General features: G+C 45.4%; 1 protein-coding gene across 1 annotated transcript; it reads left to right on the top strand.

Moving 5' to 3' along the window:
- The first annotated feature begins 417 nt into the window (after positions 1 to 417).
- LOC133952278 (cytochrome c oxidase subunit 7A2, mitochondrial) lies at positions 418 to 3,453 on the top strand. Its single transcript, XM_062386654.1, has 4 exons — positions 418 to 556; positions 2,470 to 2,556; positions 3,077 to 3,161; positions 3,283 to 3,453. The coding sequence occupies exons 1-4, from the start codon at positions 542 to 544 to the stop codon at positions 3,339 to 3,341; spliced, it is 246 nt and encodes an 81-aa protein (XP_062242638.1). The 5' UTR covers positions 418 to 541; the 3' UTR covers positions 3,342 to 3,453.
- The last annotated feature ends 15,031 nt before the right edge of the window (positions 3,454 to 18,484 follow it).

Below are 18,484 nucleotides of genomic sequence, written 5' to 3'. Positions count from 1 at the left end.
CTGAATTATTTTAATGTTCATAAACATAGGTCAACTTTATTCTTACATCACTTTTCACAAAGTCAAAAATGTGTTAAAAACTGTTTAAATGTCAAGTAATCACTCCTCAAAAGACGTGAGGGAAATAATATCCAGGATAAAGTTAAAAGAATTGAATAAAATGTGAAATATAAAAAAAGTCACGGTATAAAAACAGTTATGAGGCGACTCAACAGATTCAAGTTAAGAGCAGAGGAAAATAAATGTGTTTTTCAAAGTGATTAAAAAGAGTCAGTCAGTCTGAGTCGGGTTTGAAATGAGGTGAAAACAATTAAATCTCAAATTAAGTCTCATTTTAAAAGAAGAATAACTCATGAGCTCCAGCCGCTGTAGTTTGGCCTCTGCAGCAGATCGTAGTTTGGCAGAGATTCAGAAACACTGATACTGTGTGTGTGTGTGTTAGAGTGTGTGTGTGTTTGAGTGTGAGCGCATGTCCTTGTGAGGGTGAAGTGAGCAGCAGACACACACCGCCGCAGACACACACCGCCGCAGACACACAGACATGAATCACCTCCTGGTAACTGCTGCCTTCTTCTTCCTCTGTTTTCTCTCTCTCTCTATTCAGGCTGAAAAGAGAAAGTTGTGATCAGAAACGAATGATGTGTGTTTTCATGTGTGTGTTTTCATGTGTGTGTTTCATGTGTTTGATAAAAGTGACCTCAGGGGACTTGACCTTTGTCCTCAGCAAGAAGACGTTCAGACGCTTTGTGTTCACCGTGTGTTTGTGTCAAATAACACAAACACACCGTGAACACACCATGAAGATATGATCTATATTTACTGAGGGCAGGCTCACCTCACATGACCTCCACTCTCACACACACACACACACACACCTCTGGTCCCATGTTAGTCAGACAATGCAGTTCAGCACGTACACACACACACAAACACACACGTTTCCACTCAGCTTCTTGCCTCTGATCGTTTGGTGAAGAGTAACTGAGTACATCTACTCAAATACTTTTCAAAGTACTATCTTGATGTGTTGTACTTGCAGGAGAAACAAGTTGTGTTACGATCTCAGTTTATAAAAATAGCCTCTGGGTCCAGGAAGTGAAGCCAACGCAGAAGTGAAACCTGTATGCTCTCTAATGACCAGCAGGGGGCGCCTCCTCTGGTAGTTTCTATAGAAAGTGACTCTTCTTCTCTCTTTATAACGTCAGTAAACATTCAGGAGTTTCTGTCTCAGTCTCTAGTTTCAAGTCTTCTTCGAACAGCTGATGAACATTTAGTGAATTATGATCATTTAGAGTCAAACAGACCATAAAGCAACAGATGTGTGTGTGTGGGGGGGGGGGATACCACAGTGTGATTGACAGCTAGTACTGTCCAATGGCTGCAGGTGGGCGTGTCCTCAAGCTCTTGGTCAGGCTCCACCCACTGCCGCTCCAAATATTGGTATTTGTGTAAAAATGAACCAAGATGGTCGCTGAGCAGAGTGGAGGCTTCAGAGCAGCAGCTCCCCTACTGGTGACGGTTGGTAGTTGATCGTTAAAGTTCAAAACCAAAGTGTCTTCGTCTCCTGGACAGAAAACACTGAAGCTCTTAGTTTGGTCCCAACCTCCTCTTCATCGTGATGTCACGTCACATTTCTTCAAACCACGAGACTACGTCTAAAAACGTCTGATGCGTCCGACGTCCAGGTGACCGACCTGGAGAGTGAGTGACGCTCTGGTTTTAGTTTGAAAACGTTTTCCTGAGACGTTTGGAGACGACTGGTGCTGCTGGGGTCTCGCTGGTCATGACGTCGTCTTCACTGATTGGTCAGGCTGCTGTCACATGACCCCGTCATCTCACAGCTGCTGTTCAGTCACTGGATTTGACTTTTCTCCATTTCTGCTTGTGACTGTTAACAAACTCCTCCCACCACTCGGAGAGGGGACGACTCCTCCTCCTCGGCCTCCCGATTGGTCGAGGTGTCCGGCTCAGAGGCAGCGTCCTTAAAGAGACAGAGTCCAGCTGTCTGTCCACATGTCAGTCAGAGGAGGAAGGGACGGCTGCTTCATGTCTAAACGTAACTCAGTTAAAGTGGAGGTGGACATCTCCAGGTCGACGTCCAGATGTGCTTCATCACGACCTCTTGTGTTTGTTTGCTTTAATTTTAGATTCTAACGTATTCGACAATTTATTATAATATAAATGTAAATCTACAGCGACTTGAAAGAATCAAAACACTTATTTTGCTGTATTGTGTTATGGAAAAGTAACTTTTAAATCAGAAAATGTTATTGTTGATTTTTTTAAAGGGTTAGGGTTTCTTGTCTCCACCAATCAGAGCAGTTTCAGTCGGGGGACATTTATTTATTCATATTTCAATGTGACCCTTGACCTCTGAAATGGATCAGTTCACCTTTGAGTCGTGGTTCTGGTTTCGTTCCAGCTCAGATGATCTCTTCATCCAGAACCTCTGTTTCTCTGTGTCGGCAGAAAGTTCCAGCTCTGGCCGGCCGAGCCTTCAGCAGCTCCGCCCGGCAGCTGAGGAACCGAGTCCCCGAGCATCAGAAGCTCTTCCAGGTAACACGTCTGCTGTGAATCCCCAGCACCAGTCTGAAGCTGGTCTGCAGCTATGGACCAGTCTGATGCTGGTCTGCAGCTGTGGACCAGTCTGATGCTGGTCTGCAGCTGTTGACCAGCACCAGTCTGATGCTGGTCTGCAGCTGTGGACCAGTCTGATGCTGGTCTGCAGCTGTGGACCAGTCTGATGCTGGTCTGCAGCTGTAGACCAGTCTGATGCTGGTCCACAGCTTCAGACTCAGGTTCACTAAAGACAGGAACGTTCAGCTGACACGTCGGATCCGTCTGATCTCGTTCTGCTTCCACCTGATCAAACACATGATATTGTTTAGAACCAATGAGATTAGAGCCTCGATTTATTTGAACCAATCATTCGTCACCATTTGGTATAAACGATTACATCATGAAGTTGGTTCAGTGAAGTTGTTCAGCCTCATGCAGTCGGACCTGGTTCACCGTCCAGATGTGTCCAGACGTCGCACACATGTGTTAACACAAACTGGTTCTGGTTTGGTTACAGGCGGACAACGGCCTCCCAGTTCACCTGAAGGGGGGGACCGTGGACGCTCTGCTCTACCGGGCCACCATGACCATCACCCTGGGAGGTAACACACCCGGATGTCTGTGGTATTTTCATTAATGTGTGTGATTAACATGATTTAAATGTGTCTGTGTGTGTCTGTGTGTGTGTGTGTGTGTGTGTGTGTCTGTGTGTGTTTTCTACAGGAACATGCTACTCTCTGTACTGGCTCCTCAAGGCCTCGATGCCTCAGAAGAAAGCCTAGAGGACAAACGGGCTCCGTCTATAACCTGGAGCACGAAGCTCGTTATGTTTGTCGTGTGTCATTTCCAGAGTTGTAAAAATGTCCTTTAATAAAAGTGAGAGATTGAATCTGAGCAGAGTTCGTGTTCGACTCCTCTTTCTGTTCCCTGAGTTGCCTCAGTGAAGCTGATTCTGAATCAGTGAGGAGCAGGACTGCTCATGGCCACTAGGTGGAGCCACTTCCACACACACTGGTTCGTCGTGCTCGTGCGCAGTGACGTAGCTTCGTGTTGACGACAGCAGCTGCAACTGGGACAGAAACTTCTGATCTGGTTTCTTCAGACTGAACTGGTTCAAACCTCCTGAGGTTTAAAGGAAGTTCAATACATCTCCATTAGATTTATAACTTATTATGTTTTGAGTGATTTATAAAAGGAGAATTATAAATAATAATAAACTGTAAATATATTCAATCCTCATGAGAAGAGGGCAACAGGACAAAAGTTGTAGACTGGAAAATATAAGAAGCTCTTATTATAATAATAAAGAGCTTCAACATAAGGCCATCAATCATTTATTAAGATTTCGTTTACAAATGGGAAACAAACTAAAGTTTTCAAAATTATAGATCAGAAAACTGTCATATTTTATTTATGCCCTAATATAAAAGCTGTAATTATAGATGTTATAAACATTGCTTTTCACTGTTCAGGTTTTTATTGATGATCAGAATCCGAATTATTTTTATTGCCATGTATATTTGCATATACAGGAAATTGCCTTGGTGTGGTTGGTGCACTGTACAAACAACAATATAAAAACAAAAAACAATATCGAACAACAATATGCAACTGTGCAACTATGCAAGATGCAACTACACAATAGATGGTTTACCAGGATTACACAATAAACACGGTGAAAGGTTGTAGCGATAAAAAAAAGAAGAACCCATTAAATATTGGATCCAGAAAATGGACTCATCCTCTAACGAGACAATGACAGAAAATCCAGAGACAGACGAGACATGTCGTCTCCCGAAAGGGAAGCGTCTCTACCGCCCCCTGGTGTCTGGCTGCAGTTAGGTTCTTAGCTCTGCCTCCCCCGTGTTATCAGATGGGACATGGACCAAACTAAAGTGGACATTGAATGTTGATCAAAGATGGTTTCTGTCATATCAGGTAGTTGTCATCACTTTGAATATATATACTATAAAAACGCATTGAGACGTGATGATTGACAGCTGAGACTGACTCCTGATTGGTCGACCACGTCTAGGGCCAAACCTCGATCCTGCGGCTCCATGGGGCGTGACCGGCACAAGATGGCAGCGTCTCCTGTATGAGAAGGTTGGACATAGTTTTTGGACAGAAGCAGGAAGTGGAGACATGTCGTCCATCTTTATTCACAGAGTCTGGACTCGACCTCCACTTCGGTTCATGGACATCGAGATATTGCAAATATAGAATGAACTGGAGTGGAGCTCCTGGCCCATGATGTCATTGAGGAGAAGTCAGGTTAAAGACCTCGAACAGACTCCTCCTCCATTCAAAGGTTGAAAATGTCCTGATAAAACCTTTTCTTGAGGAAATATGTGAAGAATGTTGTTATATAACTGGGCCATTGCTTCCAAAGACAAATGAGAGGTGACGCTCTGCAGAGCAGCTCCGACCAGAGGAGAGAGGAACATCCCACTGAGCCCGGCCGGACCTAATGAGACAGAACATTCCTGCAGCACAGTGATACTGATTCATCCTCTGTGGACCCGTTCACTGATTAACTCGCCCACATGGATTTATTAACCTGCACCGGAGCTCACAACCCTCCAGCAGAACCTCCAGCACCTCCTCAGTGAAGGTTCTCTGCTCAGCTGCAGCGTTCAGAGATCGATATTTTAAAATCGGTCCCTCGTGTCGCAGCCCAGAGGCCGAGCGTCCAGGACGAGAAGCTGCAGGATCTGTATCGTTGGATTTTAGCATGCTAACATTTGCTAACTTGGCACTACACACAGCTGATTGTGACGATGAGGGTCATCAGTTGTTGGTTGCCTGAACCAAAGTACTTACACTTCCTGCTGTGGGACCATGAATCTGAAACACATCTGATGTCAACAGTTGTTGAGATGTTTTAATTAAAAGCTTAAATTTGGACCCAATTGCTGCACCAGATGGGTAAAATCAGAGATTAAATTCCTCTACCTGCATGAGTGTGCCTTTGCATATCTGTGCATGTGTTTGGGATGAATAAATGGATCTTAATCTTAATCTTAATTTTGGTTTTTACATTCGTCCACTTCAGGCTCACTTTCATTTCTGCCTGATCCAGAAAACCAGCGGAGCCTCGTCTGAGTGTGTGAGGATAGAAAAGGTCATTCAAGGTAATTAACGATTCTGAGTTCCAGGAGATAAAACATCAGAATAGATCAGCTATGTCCTCTGTCCTTCTGGTAGATCCTCCTGAATTCCCCACGTCTCCACTCCTCTGACTGTAAAGCTGTAAAGAAGAAACTGTCCCTGCAGAGGAAAGTGAGCCGAGTGATTTATTGTTAACTGTTAACGACACTGACTCATAACTCGCTCCACCCGTTTACTTTCAGTTTTTCTGAAGTGACATATTCCTCATTGTCTCATGAACAGAAACACAAACACACCTGTTCATTGTGTTGATTGTGTGTCTGTGAGTTCACCGACCTGCGGCTCAAACACTCACGGTTTGTATTTCACTCCTAAAGCAACAAACAGATTTGTCATGAAATTCCAACGTGTTGGTTCAGTTTCAGAATTACAACCGGAACTCAGGCCGCTACCAAATAAAGAAATGAATTCCTGCACGTTGACAGGAGCTTATTGAAATGAAGAGTTCGGTCAATGACCTTCATCATCACACTCAAAATATTAAACCAACATAAGTAACAGACAGCCTGGATATGGGACCAGTTGTGTCCAGGGGTTTTCTCTCTGGTCTTGTTTTTGCAGAATTACCAAATAATATATAATTTGAGTGACTGTGGGGATGTTGCTCTTGTGTCTTTATTAAATATAACTTTATATGTAACTTGTATGTGTCTGTTGGACATTTGGTTCAGGGCCTCGTGCTCAGCTGGTTCTGTCACAGCCCAGATGTTCTTTGGTTCCTCGAAGGTGGAACAAGCTTCTGAATCTTCCCTCTGTCATCGATCAGCTGCTTCTTCTCCTGCTGTGTCCGGCACACGTCCAGTTTGTCGTTGTTTGTGTTGTTCTCCATCTGATGTTGTGTAACTACACTGTTGAACAACATATCTGAGGTCTGATCTTCCTCCTCTTCACCACGGGGGTTTTCCAGTTACTCTGGTTTACTGGAAGTATTTAAAGAACCAAAGACTTGATAAGATCTTTGTACTTGTGCTCAGATTAACAACACACCCACCAGGTTGGACTGTAACACTAGATGAAGGAGTTCTTCTCTGTTTCTTGATAATCTGACGTAGTTTTTGTGTAATGCTGCAAACTGATGACAAACAAATCCTGATCGTTTACTGTAAGTGCTGAGCCGGAGCACTTCCTGTTTATGTTGGTCCAGATCTGAGGTCTTTGTGAGGTCACACCTCCTCACCTTGTGTGTTTGGGATGTGATGTGTGTTTTCATGTGCATGTACATTTCTTTTAAAGCAGCTCAGACCTCACACAGCGCCCCCTGCAGGTATCGGCAGCTTCACACGTCACTCCTGCAGGATCCTGGACACACCCAGTGAGGTGGAAATCCAGCGGAGTTTCCCTTTGACCTTTGACACTAAATTCCAGTCATTTCCCTGTGATTGTGGAACAGCTACTTATCATCCATCTCTGGGGGAAATCGTTCTCTGATTTACGAGCCAGTTTCCTTCAGCTGCAGTTTCCTGAATCTCCCTCGAGGGCGCGGACAACAAAGTCAGGTTGTTTCCAGTCGACCAGAGGAGAGTAAACAAACAGCGTCAACAAGCCAGGCTCATCTGAAGAGAGAGAGAGAGAGAGAGAGAGAGAGAGAGACAGAGAGAGAGAAACAGAGAGAGAGAGAGAGAGAGAGAGAGAGAGAGAGAGAGAGAGAGAGAGAGAGAGAGAGAGAGAGAAACAGAGAGAAACAGAGAGAGAGAGAGAGAGAGAGAGAGAGAGAGAGAGAGAGACATTTCTTCACTGCTTGTCTTGGTCCTGCCCTCTTGACCCTATGACCCCCGATGTTTTCTGCCCAAGTGTTCAATTATTACATTCTTCGATTTTTGTGTGTTTTTGTTTGATCCACGTCCCATCGGTTAACATGGAGTAGACTGGCTTCATGAGCTGTACTGCAGCCAGCCACCAGGGGGAGAAACAGTTGCTTATGCTCACGTTGGGTATACAGCGATAGCACATTCTAATTTAGTTCTATAATTAGATGAGTGATGAGTGAGTTTGACTTTTTAACAATAAATACAAACAAAACAAGCTTAGATACAAAGATGATACTTATAAATTACTTTTAATTGACCAATCATTAAAGAATATAAACAATATATAAAATGAATAGATCAGTGTCACAAGCTGCTTTCAACAAACAGAGCAGCAGGAGCATGTTCCAGCCTCGTGCCTCCTGAACCAAACGGCCTCCAGAGCTTCTGGGGAAACGGTTCCTCATCTCACCGGGAACCTGCAGGAATGTGGCAGCTCAGGATCTGCCAGAGAAAGTGAAAGCATCCGTTTCTTTCACTGTGGTAAACACTCGTTTGCTCAGTGAGTCACTGAGAAGTGAAAACGATTATTACACATTATACAAGTCGCTGTGAGATGATGGTGGTTCTCTGCACAGGTGAGAAGACGCCTGCACCTGGGATGAGATGAACCAGAGTTAAAGTGTCTGATGGGTTCATGTAGCTCTAAAGAAGGTGAACAGAAGCAGCGACCGATGGTTTCTAGCTTGTGTCCACGTGTCTCACACTTTGACAACATGTGGCCTCGGCTCTGCAGCTCGTTGAGGAGGAGAAGCAGATTTCAGCCTCAGCTGCTCAGCGTCTGAAGATCAAGACTAAGATGCATTTCTTCGTCCCAATCACATGCACAACACACTCATACCCATCTGGTGCAGGACACACAGAGCAGTGAGCGACCATGTACGGCGCTCGGGGAGCAGATGTTGGGGGAGTAGGGTGCCTTGCTCAGGGGCACTAGACAGGGTAGGGAGACTCTTGGATCTTTGGACAGATCAATCCAGGTTCGTCTTTTGTTGTCTCTCCGTGGAGTCGAACCAGAGACCTTCTCGGCCCATAGGCCAAGTTCCTGCCACTCGACCACCGCCTCTCCTGAACAATGTGAAGGGAAACAAAACAATCTCCTCCAGCGGGGAAATGTGAAGAGACAGAAGTACTCGCGCTCCCTGCTGCCCCCCTGTTAGCTCTGAGGAAGTTGTGGTCTGGACTCAGCTCAGGCAGAAAGTCCCTGACAGTGATGGAGGTGTCACTTTGGATCAGCGAGTGACAAAGAGGAGCTGCAGGGTCACGCAGCAGGAGAGCAGCTCGGCCAGGTTCACCACGTCACAGGGAATCAGCAGCTGCTCCCTCAACACACAGGACACTTCTGCACGTTGACAAGTAGACACTGAGAGCTGCGGGACCAAGTTAGAGCAGGAGACCAACGAGAATCTGTCTCCGTCTCACTGGGATCCAGGGACACATCTGCTGAGACCCTGCCGCTCGCTGCCTGAAGGTCTTTTGTTTCTGGCTCCTGTAGTTTCTCTTCACGTCCCGATCGATGAAGACAATAAAAGCTGGTGTCCCCATCGACCTGCCGTGTCCTCACTGTGGACCACAGGAGTCTCCAGCACGTCCCGAGCCACTGAGGCAGAGACGAGGGACAGAAGTTAGTGAATCAGGTGTTCATGTGTCTCTCTGAGGTTTCTACGTTTTTTTACCTGTTAAAGGTTTTTAGCAGTTTGTCCTGACGCTTGTTGAGGGTGAAGGACAGAGGACGTCTCATCGTGTTAAAGCCCTAAGAGGTCGTGTCGTGTTGTGAGTCCCGTGTGTGCAGAGGAGCCGTCAGTCCCCGTTTCAGCCAGCAGGGGCATCCTGAGCAGCACCGAGCTGGAGACTGAGCCGGGCTCAGGTGGAGGCCGGGGGGGGCCACATAGCTCCGAGCAGCTGAAGCGTGAGGAGACGGCAGCACACAAACTCAGGGGTCACTCTCAGACTCACAAAACAGCAGCACAGACGCAACACAACCAACTGCAGGTTCCACAAGTTTAGAGCTGTGAAGTTACACAAGTGAAAAGTGAGAAGCCTCAATCGACTGGAAGCAGATTGAAGTTACTCTATGAATCTGTGTTGTGTTGGACATTGTGTTGTGTAAGACATTGTGTTGAGTTGAACACTGTGTTGTGTAAGACATTGTGTTGTGTTGGACCTTCTGTTGTGTTGGCCCTAAACAACACTTTTAGTTTGTCATACATTTAAAATGCACATGGCTGATTTGGTGAAACATCCGACACATGAACAACGAGAGAAACAACCTGATATCATGAAAATATTAATGAAGAGTAGATCAATTTCCACCTTTGACCCCTCAATTGGTGTTGAATGGGACATAAATGTCCCGAGCACTGTTTACAGTGAACCGGATTCCTCCAGCCGTCCCCTGGGACGTCAGGGACAACTTCTCTCCAACAGGAAGAGGGTCTGGACTGACAGGAAATGGACGTCTTCCTTAGAGCAGCTTTAATAGAAACACAACAAGTGAGAGTGTTTGTGCACCGAGTGACCTGAGCCTGAGGAAGACGACTGTGAACACAGGGAGGAAGAGTGAGCAAGACGACTGTGAACACAGGGAGGAAGAGTGAGGAAGACGAAGCTCATTCGAGTTTATCTTTGTTTCCTTCTGTGTGTTTACCTCTGATTGGATCAGATAGCATTTCCTGTAACTGCCTTGATTGTGTGTGCGTGTGTGTGTGTGTGTGTGTGTGTGTGTTTGTGTGTGTTCAGGTTTCAGGACACGAAAGAGAAAGTTGTGTTTTCATTTACAGAACTGAGAAGTTCTTTAAATTGTTTAACTCATAAATGTTTAGTGAAACCACTGAATTTATTCCTTTGATGTTTTTATTGTTTATTTAGTTTAAGATTTTTTTATTTTATTTTGACAATAAGTTGTTATATTAGTTTTCCGTTTGTGTTTCATTTCAAAAATATACAAAGAAAAAGATGCTTTATGTTTCACTTCAGTTTGTGTTCTTTTTGTCTCACAAGTCAAAGCAGCAACAGAAGCAACACAACGAGCTGATGTTGTTCACCTCGTTTATGTCACCACGTGCGTGTCCGTTCTGCTGCGATGCTTCTTGACCTTCAAGCTGCTCGGCCAATCACAGACGTGCTTCCTTCAAACACTGACGCCACGGTCCTGACCTGCTCCTCGTTCTTGTCCTGACGAAAGATTAAACTGATAAAACACTACACAACTTTCACTCTCTTGCTTCTACACTAACACAACATGGCTCCACCTCAGCCAGCCCCAAACTGACTCTGTCTTCACGACCCAGTGTCTGATCAGTGATTGGCTGAGGCTGCGAGGCGACGACACATCAGACAGGTCGCGAACAGGCTGTGACCTCTGACCTTCCTGTCGACGCCCACACACACATGACAGCGGGCGGCAGATGTTCTGATTCCTGATGTTCTTGTGGCGGCGGCGCTTTGACGGACAGGTGAACAGGTGAGTGTCATTACTTCTGTCTTCCTGCAGAGGAAGCTGCTGAGCAGCGTGACCACGTCCAATCGCCGCCCCCCCACTGCGTCACTATAACACACACTCTCATCACTGTGAGGTTCACACTCACTTCCTGTTTGATCTGCAGATCGTTCCATGTGATTGAATCTGTGGTGATCTCTGGAGTTCACTGTGAAGAAGCAGCAGCCCAGCGGCATCATGGGACTTATTGTGTCTTTATTAGAGTGAAGGGAGAGACACACATGTTCAACGTGTGGGGCAACATTACAAATGTCCTCCGAAGTTTAAAGACATGACTTTGATCTTCTGCCACCAGGGGGCTGGAGGAGCGTGGGATCATGGGAGACGTTGTCTTCACCACTGGTGCTGATCAAAGGAACCGACTCAGGAAGTGAAACGTATAACAGTTTATTCACGTTTTGAATAATCCTGAACCATTAAGAAGGAAAACAGCCGACTGGTGTCAGTGGGTTTGTCCTTCGTCTCACGAAGTCCCAGTAAACAGGAAATGACTCAAAAGACTCCAAAATAAAACGTACGTTTTAATATCCCCTGGTTTGAACATTGTTTGGAAACATTTTGGAAACTTCAAGCTCACAAGGTTTAATCTTTTGTTCATATTTCAAACAGTGACACAAAGAGGATGTGACGCCACCCACAGGCGACCACAGGAAACGTTACCTTGACTAGAACCACAGGTTTCTGCAGGTTTGAATAATGTGACAAACAAACTTAACACAGGTCCACTGGTTTCATATTTCCATCATTGGTTAATTTCACTTTAAGTTAATTCAGCACCAAACAGTCAGAAAGTGCTTCATGTTCAACACAAGAACATGAGCAGGAAGCTTCACGTTGAGGTCACCAGGTCACGACCTCCGACCTGTGAAAACTCATTTGAGATGAAATCGTGTTCTTCTCAGGATCGATGTGCATCAGGGACAAAGACCAGCTTCTGTGTGTGTGTGTGGACAGACAGAGGACGAGCACCTGGTGAAGACATCAGCCGACTATAAATCTAGGAGGTGAAGAGCGGTCACAACATCATTCAGCTACAGTATCCTCACACACACACACACACACACACAGACACACACACTGTCCTGTCACCTGCACTGAACTCAATCTGGGTCGTAAAGCTGATGTGGATCCCTGTGAGAACAGAGGACGTTTCCCTGAGCTCTGCAGGAGACCTGAAACTGGAGATGTTCCTCAGACTGTAGCAGATCCACGCTGAGGCTTCGTTTCCTCCAGCTCGTCTGGATCTTCTCACTCCTGAGAGTGAGTGTGTTCAGGAGGCACGAGGGGAAGTGAGTCCAGACAGATCCACAGTCTCTCTGCAGGTTCCTACAGGTCCTGAACTCACTGATCTGCATCAGAGTGTCTCAAATATGATGAAATATTTCATCCTGCGTCTGGAATGAATTTACATCTCAAGGCTTTTGGACACAAGACCTTTTTTTTATTATATTAGATCAATTTAATCGTTATTATAGTTTCTCAAATCTTTATCCAGTTAATGTTTCACATCAGCAACAGGATTTCACTGAGTAATATTATATAGAATATTAAAGCAGTATTTTCTATGACCAATCAGAAAACGTCTTGTTTACAAGTCTTTCTTTTCCTGAGGCTCATGTTTTACATCCTTATAATTCATTCACTAAATGTTGTTGTGCTTAGTAAATATATATGTATAAGTTTATATATATATATAAACATATACATAGATATATGTACGGGGCCGTTCACACATCACAACATCTGTGTGTTGTTGATCTTTCTCAACAACACAAACGTGTTGTAATAAAACCACAAACAGCAACATGGAGCTGATCGATCTGTTTGATCTCATTTCACGTGAAGAAGAAATAACTGTAAGCTGCTGATCTGAGATCTGTGACAGAGATGAGTTGATTCTTCCCTGTGGACACAGACGCTGATGTCTCCCAGCGATGTGGTTTGTCCCTGAGGTCACACCCACGCAGCAGCGGAACCTGACCAGGCTCATTCCACACATGTTGTCTCCAGATGAGTCGGCTCAGATGATTGGATCCATTCTGAAGTCCCTGGTCAGCGTCAAGGTGCTGCAGCGAGACCACTTCAAGACCTGAGAAACCAGTTCCAGACGAACTCTGTCCCACACTTTGGTCAAAAGTAGTTTTATCTCGTTCTCAGATGTCGTCTGCCAGTCAGCTTGGAAACAGACGGGGGGGGGGGGGGGCAAAATGTTGCAGCCAAATTAAAGTGTCTTCACCCTCCAATCTCTGTTGGTCCGACACATTCTCCAAAACTCTGAGTTATGATGTTGTTTCACAATTATTCAATGCAAAAACAGGATGTGGGGTCAGAGGTCAGTGGAATGGGGAGGAGGAGGAGGAGGAGGAGGAGAAATTATTTTTAGTATGAAGGAAAAGTAGGATTGAGATAAAGAGAAGAGACACAGAACATGGAGAGTGTTTCTTCATCTGTACGTTTTATTTTACTGATCTAAGATAATTCAACATCTGATCTGTGGAATGTTGTTCTTATGTTTTCTGCACTTGTCCCAAACCACCTCGGGATGTGGTCTGAGGGATCGAACCTCTCTTTGGGTTCATCACTTGTGAGCAGATCACTTGGGACAGATGTTAGATTAAAAATCACATTTCTGTTTGCATGATCATGATGAACTCATTGAACACATATGAAGTATGAAGTAATCAGATTAGTTCAACCTGCCCATCACTCAGTAGAGATCATGGCTCCGACACGCCTCTTAAATTCACCAGATCCAGGTTTGAGTAACGAATGATCGATAAAAATGTGATTCTGAGACTTTGAACAGAGCCATATAATCTTCAGATTCTTCACAAAGTCAGAAAAACACAGATTTCATTCGGGGTAGATTATAAACAGTGTGAGTGTTTTATTTCTGTGGAAGATGTGTGATCGCGTTAAACAAATAAAAAGAGATCTGACGATGAGTTGGTTGAAGAATCGGATCCAAATCAAAGTGGGAAATATAAAAGAGAAAGAATATTGGACATAAATGTTTTATTATTAACAGATGTGCCACTTTCCCACAAAACCAAGGAAGAACAGAACACTGTATGAAAACACATGAATGAGAAGAACAACCCTCAGTGAAGCACCGAATTATTCTTAACAACATTACAGATGAAAACATTCAGAGATTTCCAGAATAAAGTTGTTTGTTAACATATAAAATACACAACATAAGACACAACATTCTGCAGTGACACACGGATGTAGTGGGTGTGTTTACACAGTTTGTGTTTAGAATAACGTGTTTTCCAGTCATGAGTGTTTCAGTTTGAGTGTAAATAAGTTACACACACACACACACACACACAATGAATCTGTAATGGCAGACACACACTTCATGAGCCTCCTCCAGCTTCAGACCTCGTTTGACTCCATCTGCAGCAGAGAGGTTTCAACCCAACAACCTCCTGGCGCCTCCACTCGTTAATAGGCCGAGCGCTTCACTTCTTCAGAAAGAATGTTTCCTCTCAACATAACCCAGCTGGTGATTATCTGTTATATGTTAAATGTAAACACTAATTTCTGGGAGACGTCGTTGCTTGTTTACATGGAGTGTGTACAAAGAATCTTCTGTTGACATGTAAACAGTTTGAGGCTGATCCTGCCTCCTCCACCGATTACAGTTCAGATGTGTCTAACTGACTCACATCGGATCTTCATGACGACTTGTGATTCAAACACTAAACAAAACGCTTTGTGCAGTTTCATCATTATTTTCTGTGCGTCCAAGATTTTCAAATGCAGGAAAAACATGGTGACGATAATCAGGACTCGTTCACACCTGGTTGGGTTCAGAGCTTCAGGCTCTTCAGTTCAGTGTGAACCTGAAGGTGTGAACGGTTCCTCTGGGTCTGGATCAAACTGAACCAGGTTCTGTTCCAGAGTGAAAACACTTTGCTGGAGAGTTTGGACTATTGGACCAATCAAAGGAAGTAGAGACAGAATTAAACAGAAGAAGAAGAAGAGGAAGAAGAAGAAGAAGAAGAAGAAGAAGAAGAAGAAGAAGAAGAAGAAGAAGAAGAAGAAGAAGAAGAAGAAGAAGAAGAAGAAGAGGAAGAGGAAGCAGCTGCAGTCTTCACCTCCGACGATGGAATGGTTGAACCATGAGGACGTTCATTTGGTGCATTTGAAATAGTGTGAAGTAGTGTAGTACTTAGGAGTACTGTGCAGTAGTACTGTAGTACTTTAGTACTGGGGAGTAATGTGTAGTACTGTAGTATTGTATTACTGTAGTACTTCGCCTGAAGCTGCTGATGCTGGTAGTGATACCAACATGATGTTAGCATGGGAAGCAGATGAAGCTTCATCCATCTCCTCCATTGGAACATCACCTCCTGGTTTAGTGTGAGCAGAGGACCAAACCAACTGTCCCCCCCCCCCCGTCTCTTCTGTTCATTCACCTGACAGACATCATGTCCTCCTCTCATGAGACACCACTGGGACTGGGACTGGGACTGGGACAGCAGATGGGAGGTTCGGGGGGGAACCGGTCTCAACGCTCTGGAAGTTGATTATCACAGAAACGTAGAGAACGTTTCATGAATCCTCAGACGGTGAAGATTCAGGTGGAGGCAGGTCGAGGACATCAGAGCGGAGCAGAGACTCCAGTGGACATTAGCTGCTGACAGGAAACCAAGCAGCAGAACAATGTGTCCTCCAGATACGCTGCTCTGGGGTCAGCCAGACTGAATGAATCAAGTGTTCCTGTTGCATGTGGCAACAACAGAAACATTAAGAGCTTCAGGAAACACTCGAAGAAACGGATCAACTTCAGCACAACTCACACAATGGACGCTTCCGTCTGCAGGAGACTCAGATTCAGACGAGTTCAAATGAGAAGCAGAGAAACCAACAGGGACTTGGTTTCTCTGCTTCTCAATCAGACAAGAGGAAACTCTCCTTGAGGTTCAGAGTCTGAGGTGGATCCTGATCCACATGACGCTGGTGACACACACACCTGAGCTTCATGAGCCTGTTACAGGACCTGCTGAGGAGGAACTGAGGGAGGTCCAAGATACAAACACAAGCTAATGGTTCTGACATGTTCTGGAGGTTCTGGAGGTTCTGGAGGTTCTGGAGGTTCTGGAGGTGAGAACACAAACGTGACGTGTTGATGAGGTTTCTAACACATGACGTGAACCTGGAAGAACACAAACATCTCAGGATGAAGACGAGGAGCCGTCCACTTGGAGAAGACGCTCGCTCACTGTGGATCCAGCAGATGTTTCACCAGGAGGCTGCAGGAGAAGTTCCCGAATTCTCTGGACCTCAGTTCTGGTCTGAAAGCAGCTGAACCAATCAGGAAGAGAACCAGAGTCTCAGTCTCTGTTTGACTGAAACACAACCTGAAAACACAACTGATGGGACTCTCAACACACACACACACACACACACACAGGCCCACCCCTCGCTGCACTGGAAAAAGCCCCTGGTCGGTGGCAGCAGATCTCTATCAGCCTTCGACACAACAACCCCACTCTTCCTCTTCCTCTTCCTCTTCCTCTTCTCTCAGCGACTCGGCCATTGTGCTCGACAGTCACTGGATCACATGACCCTGAGATGAATGGATCTGTTTCACTGACGATGCAGAACAGAACTGAAACTCGTAGAACCAGAACTCTGGATCTTCTCTCTGAGTCTGAAGCTTCGTGTTTGTTGCTTTGTCGTCGTCGAATCAGATTCCAGTCGCACAAACTTCCTGTGTAGGTTCCTCTCTCACACCTTCTGCCATATTTCATCGGTGGACGTGAGGACGTGAGGAGGGCGGAGCGGTCGGGGGGGTTATCGGTGGAGAGGGAGGAGCAGCTTCCGTTCTGCTGAGCTCTCGTTCCTGGAAATCCACAGTTCACGGCTGAACTAGAAAAAAGAGAAACAACAACAACAACGTCTGCTTGAGATTAAAAACATGAAGTGAGTCTGATTCTGATTAATATGATTCTTATTACTACAGGTTTCTGTGGAACAGCAGTTTCCTCCTGAATCAACCCCTGTTCCCATGGCATTCCTCACTCTGTGATAAACAAACAAACAAACAGCCCCCCCCCCCCCCTCTCTCTCTCTCTCTCTCAGTTCCCACACTTTCTGATTGATGGATTACAGGTTGTAAATTTCTCTCGTCTTCTTCGAGCAAAGAGAGTCGGGTTTCAGTCTGAGAGAGGGAGAGAGAGAGGGAGAGAGAGAGACAGAGAGGGAGAGAGAGAGGGAGAGAGAGAGAGAGAGAGAGAGAGAGAGGGAGAGAAGGAGAGCGGGAGAGAGAGAGAGGGAGAGAGAGAGACAGAGAGGGAGAGAGAGAGAGAGAGAGAGAGAGAGAGAGAGGGAGAGAAGGAGAGCGGGAGAGAGAGAGAGAGAGGGAGAGAGAGAGAGGGAGAGAGAGAGGGAGAGAGGGAGGGAGAGAGAGAGGGAGATTTTTATCCAAATAAAAAATATAATTAAAGATATTTTATTTTGAAAAGAAACAGTACACCAGGTTTTCAAATCCTCTCTTTTCCAGAGCGACTCATCATAACAGGAAGTGACATCGTTGCTGATGAACTCGTCTCTACGTGGACGAGCTGCTGAATGAGTTCTAATCAGCAGGACTTTTATTTTGAAAGTCCCAGAAAATAAAATCCTCGTTTGTGTGTGTGTGTGTGTGTGTGTGTGTTGTATGGTATGGGGGGCGGGGGGGGGGGGGGGGGCAGACAGGTGTTGGGGTTCTGTTAGACTCATCATCACCGTGGTAATGTCCTCCTGGTCGTCACGCCAACTCATCCTCCTGAGGATGTTCCCACGATGGGCGGGGTCAAAGGTCAGCACCTCGATGGATGCAGGGAGGAGGAGGAGGAGGAGGAGGAGGAGGAGGAGGCTGGGAAACAGAGGAAGAGTGAAGTTCACACTGATGTGAAGGTGATGCTGCTCATCTTCACTCTTCATCGCATGAGAAAAAAGAGTTTTGTTCTTATATTGAAGTATTCTTAGAATTTAACTTTTATTTTTATATTAGAAAAGTAACTTATTCTACTGTTATCTACACACAGGTTAGTGTGTCTCTCATCACACACTCACACAAACACACACACACACACACCTAGGACAAAATGTGTGTTCACTCCTCTGTGGCCTCTGCTTCCTGTGCAGTGACCTGCAGAGGTCTGGGTGGCCCTGTGTGTGTGTGTGCGTGGTTGTGTGTGTGTGTTTGTGTGTATGGTGTGTGTGTGTGCGTGTGTGTGAAAAAGTGATGTTAGCGGACATTAGTTAGTTGTGGTTTGTTGTTGTTTATTGTGTTGTGTTGTTTACAGAACAAAACAGACAACGTGCTCTGGAGTGTTTTGGGGTGAGTTTGTTTACGGGACGACTCGGGGACTCGTAAATCACGTTTCTCTCCCCCGCGGTCACTTCCTGTCCGGACGACCTTTGACCTTCCCGGGTTGCAGCAGCTGATTCT

The sequence above is a fragment of the Platichthys flesus genome, chromosome 4 (assembly GCF_949316205.1).
Source record: "Platichthys flesus chromosome 4, fPlaFle2.1, whole genome shotgun sequence".
NCBI classification, from domain to species: Eukaryota; Metazoa; Chordata; class Actinopteri; order Pleuronectiformes; family Pleuronectidae; genus Platichthys; species Platichthys flesus.
This window is presented reverse-complemented; position numbering and strand designations above follow the sequence as displayed.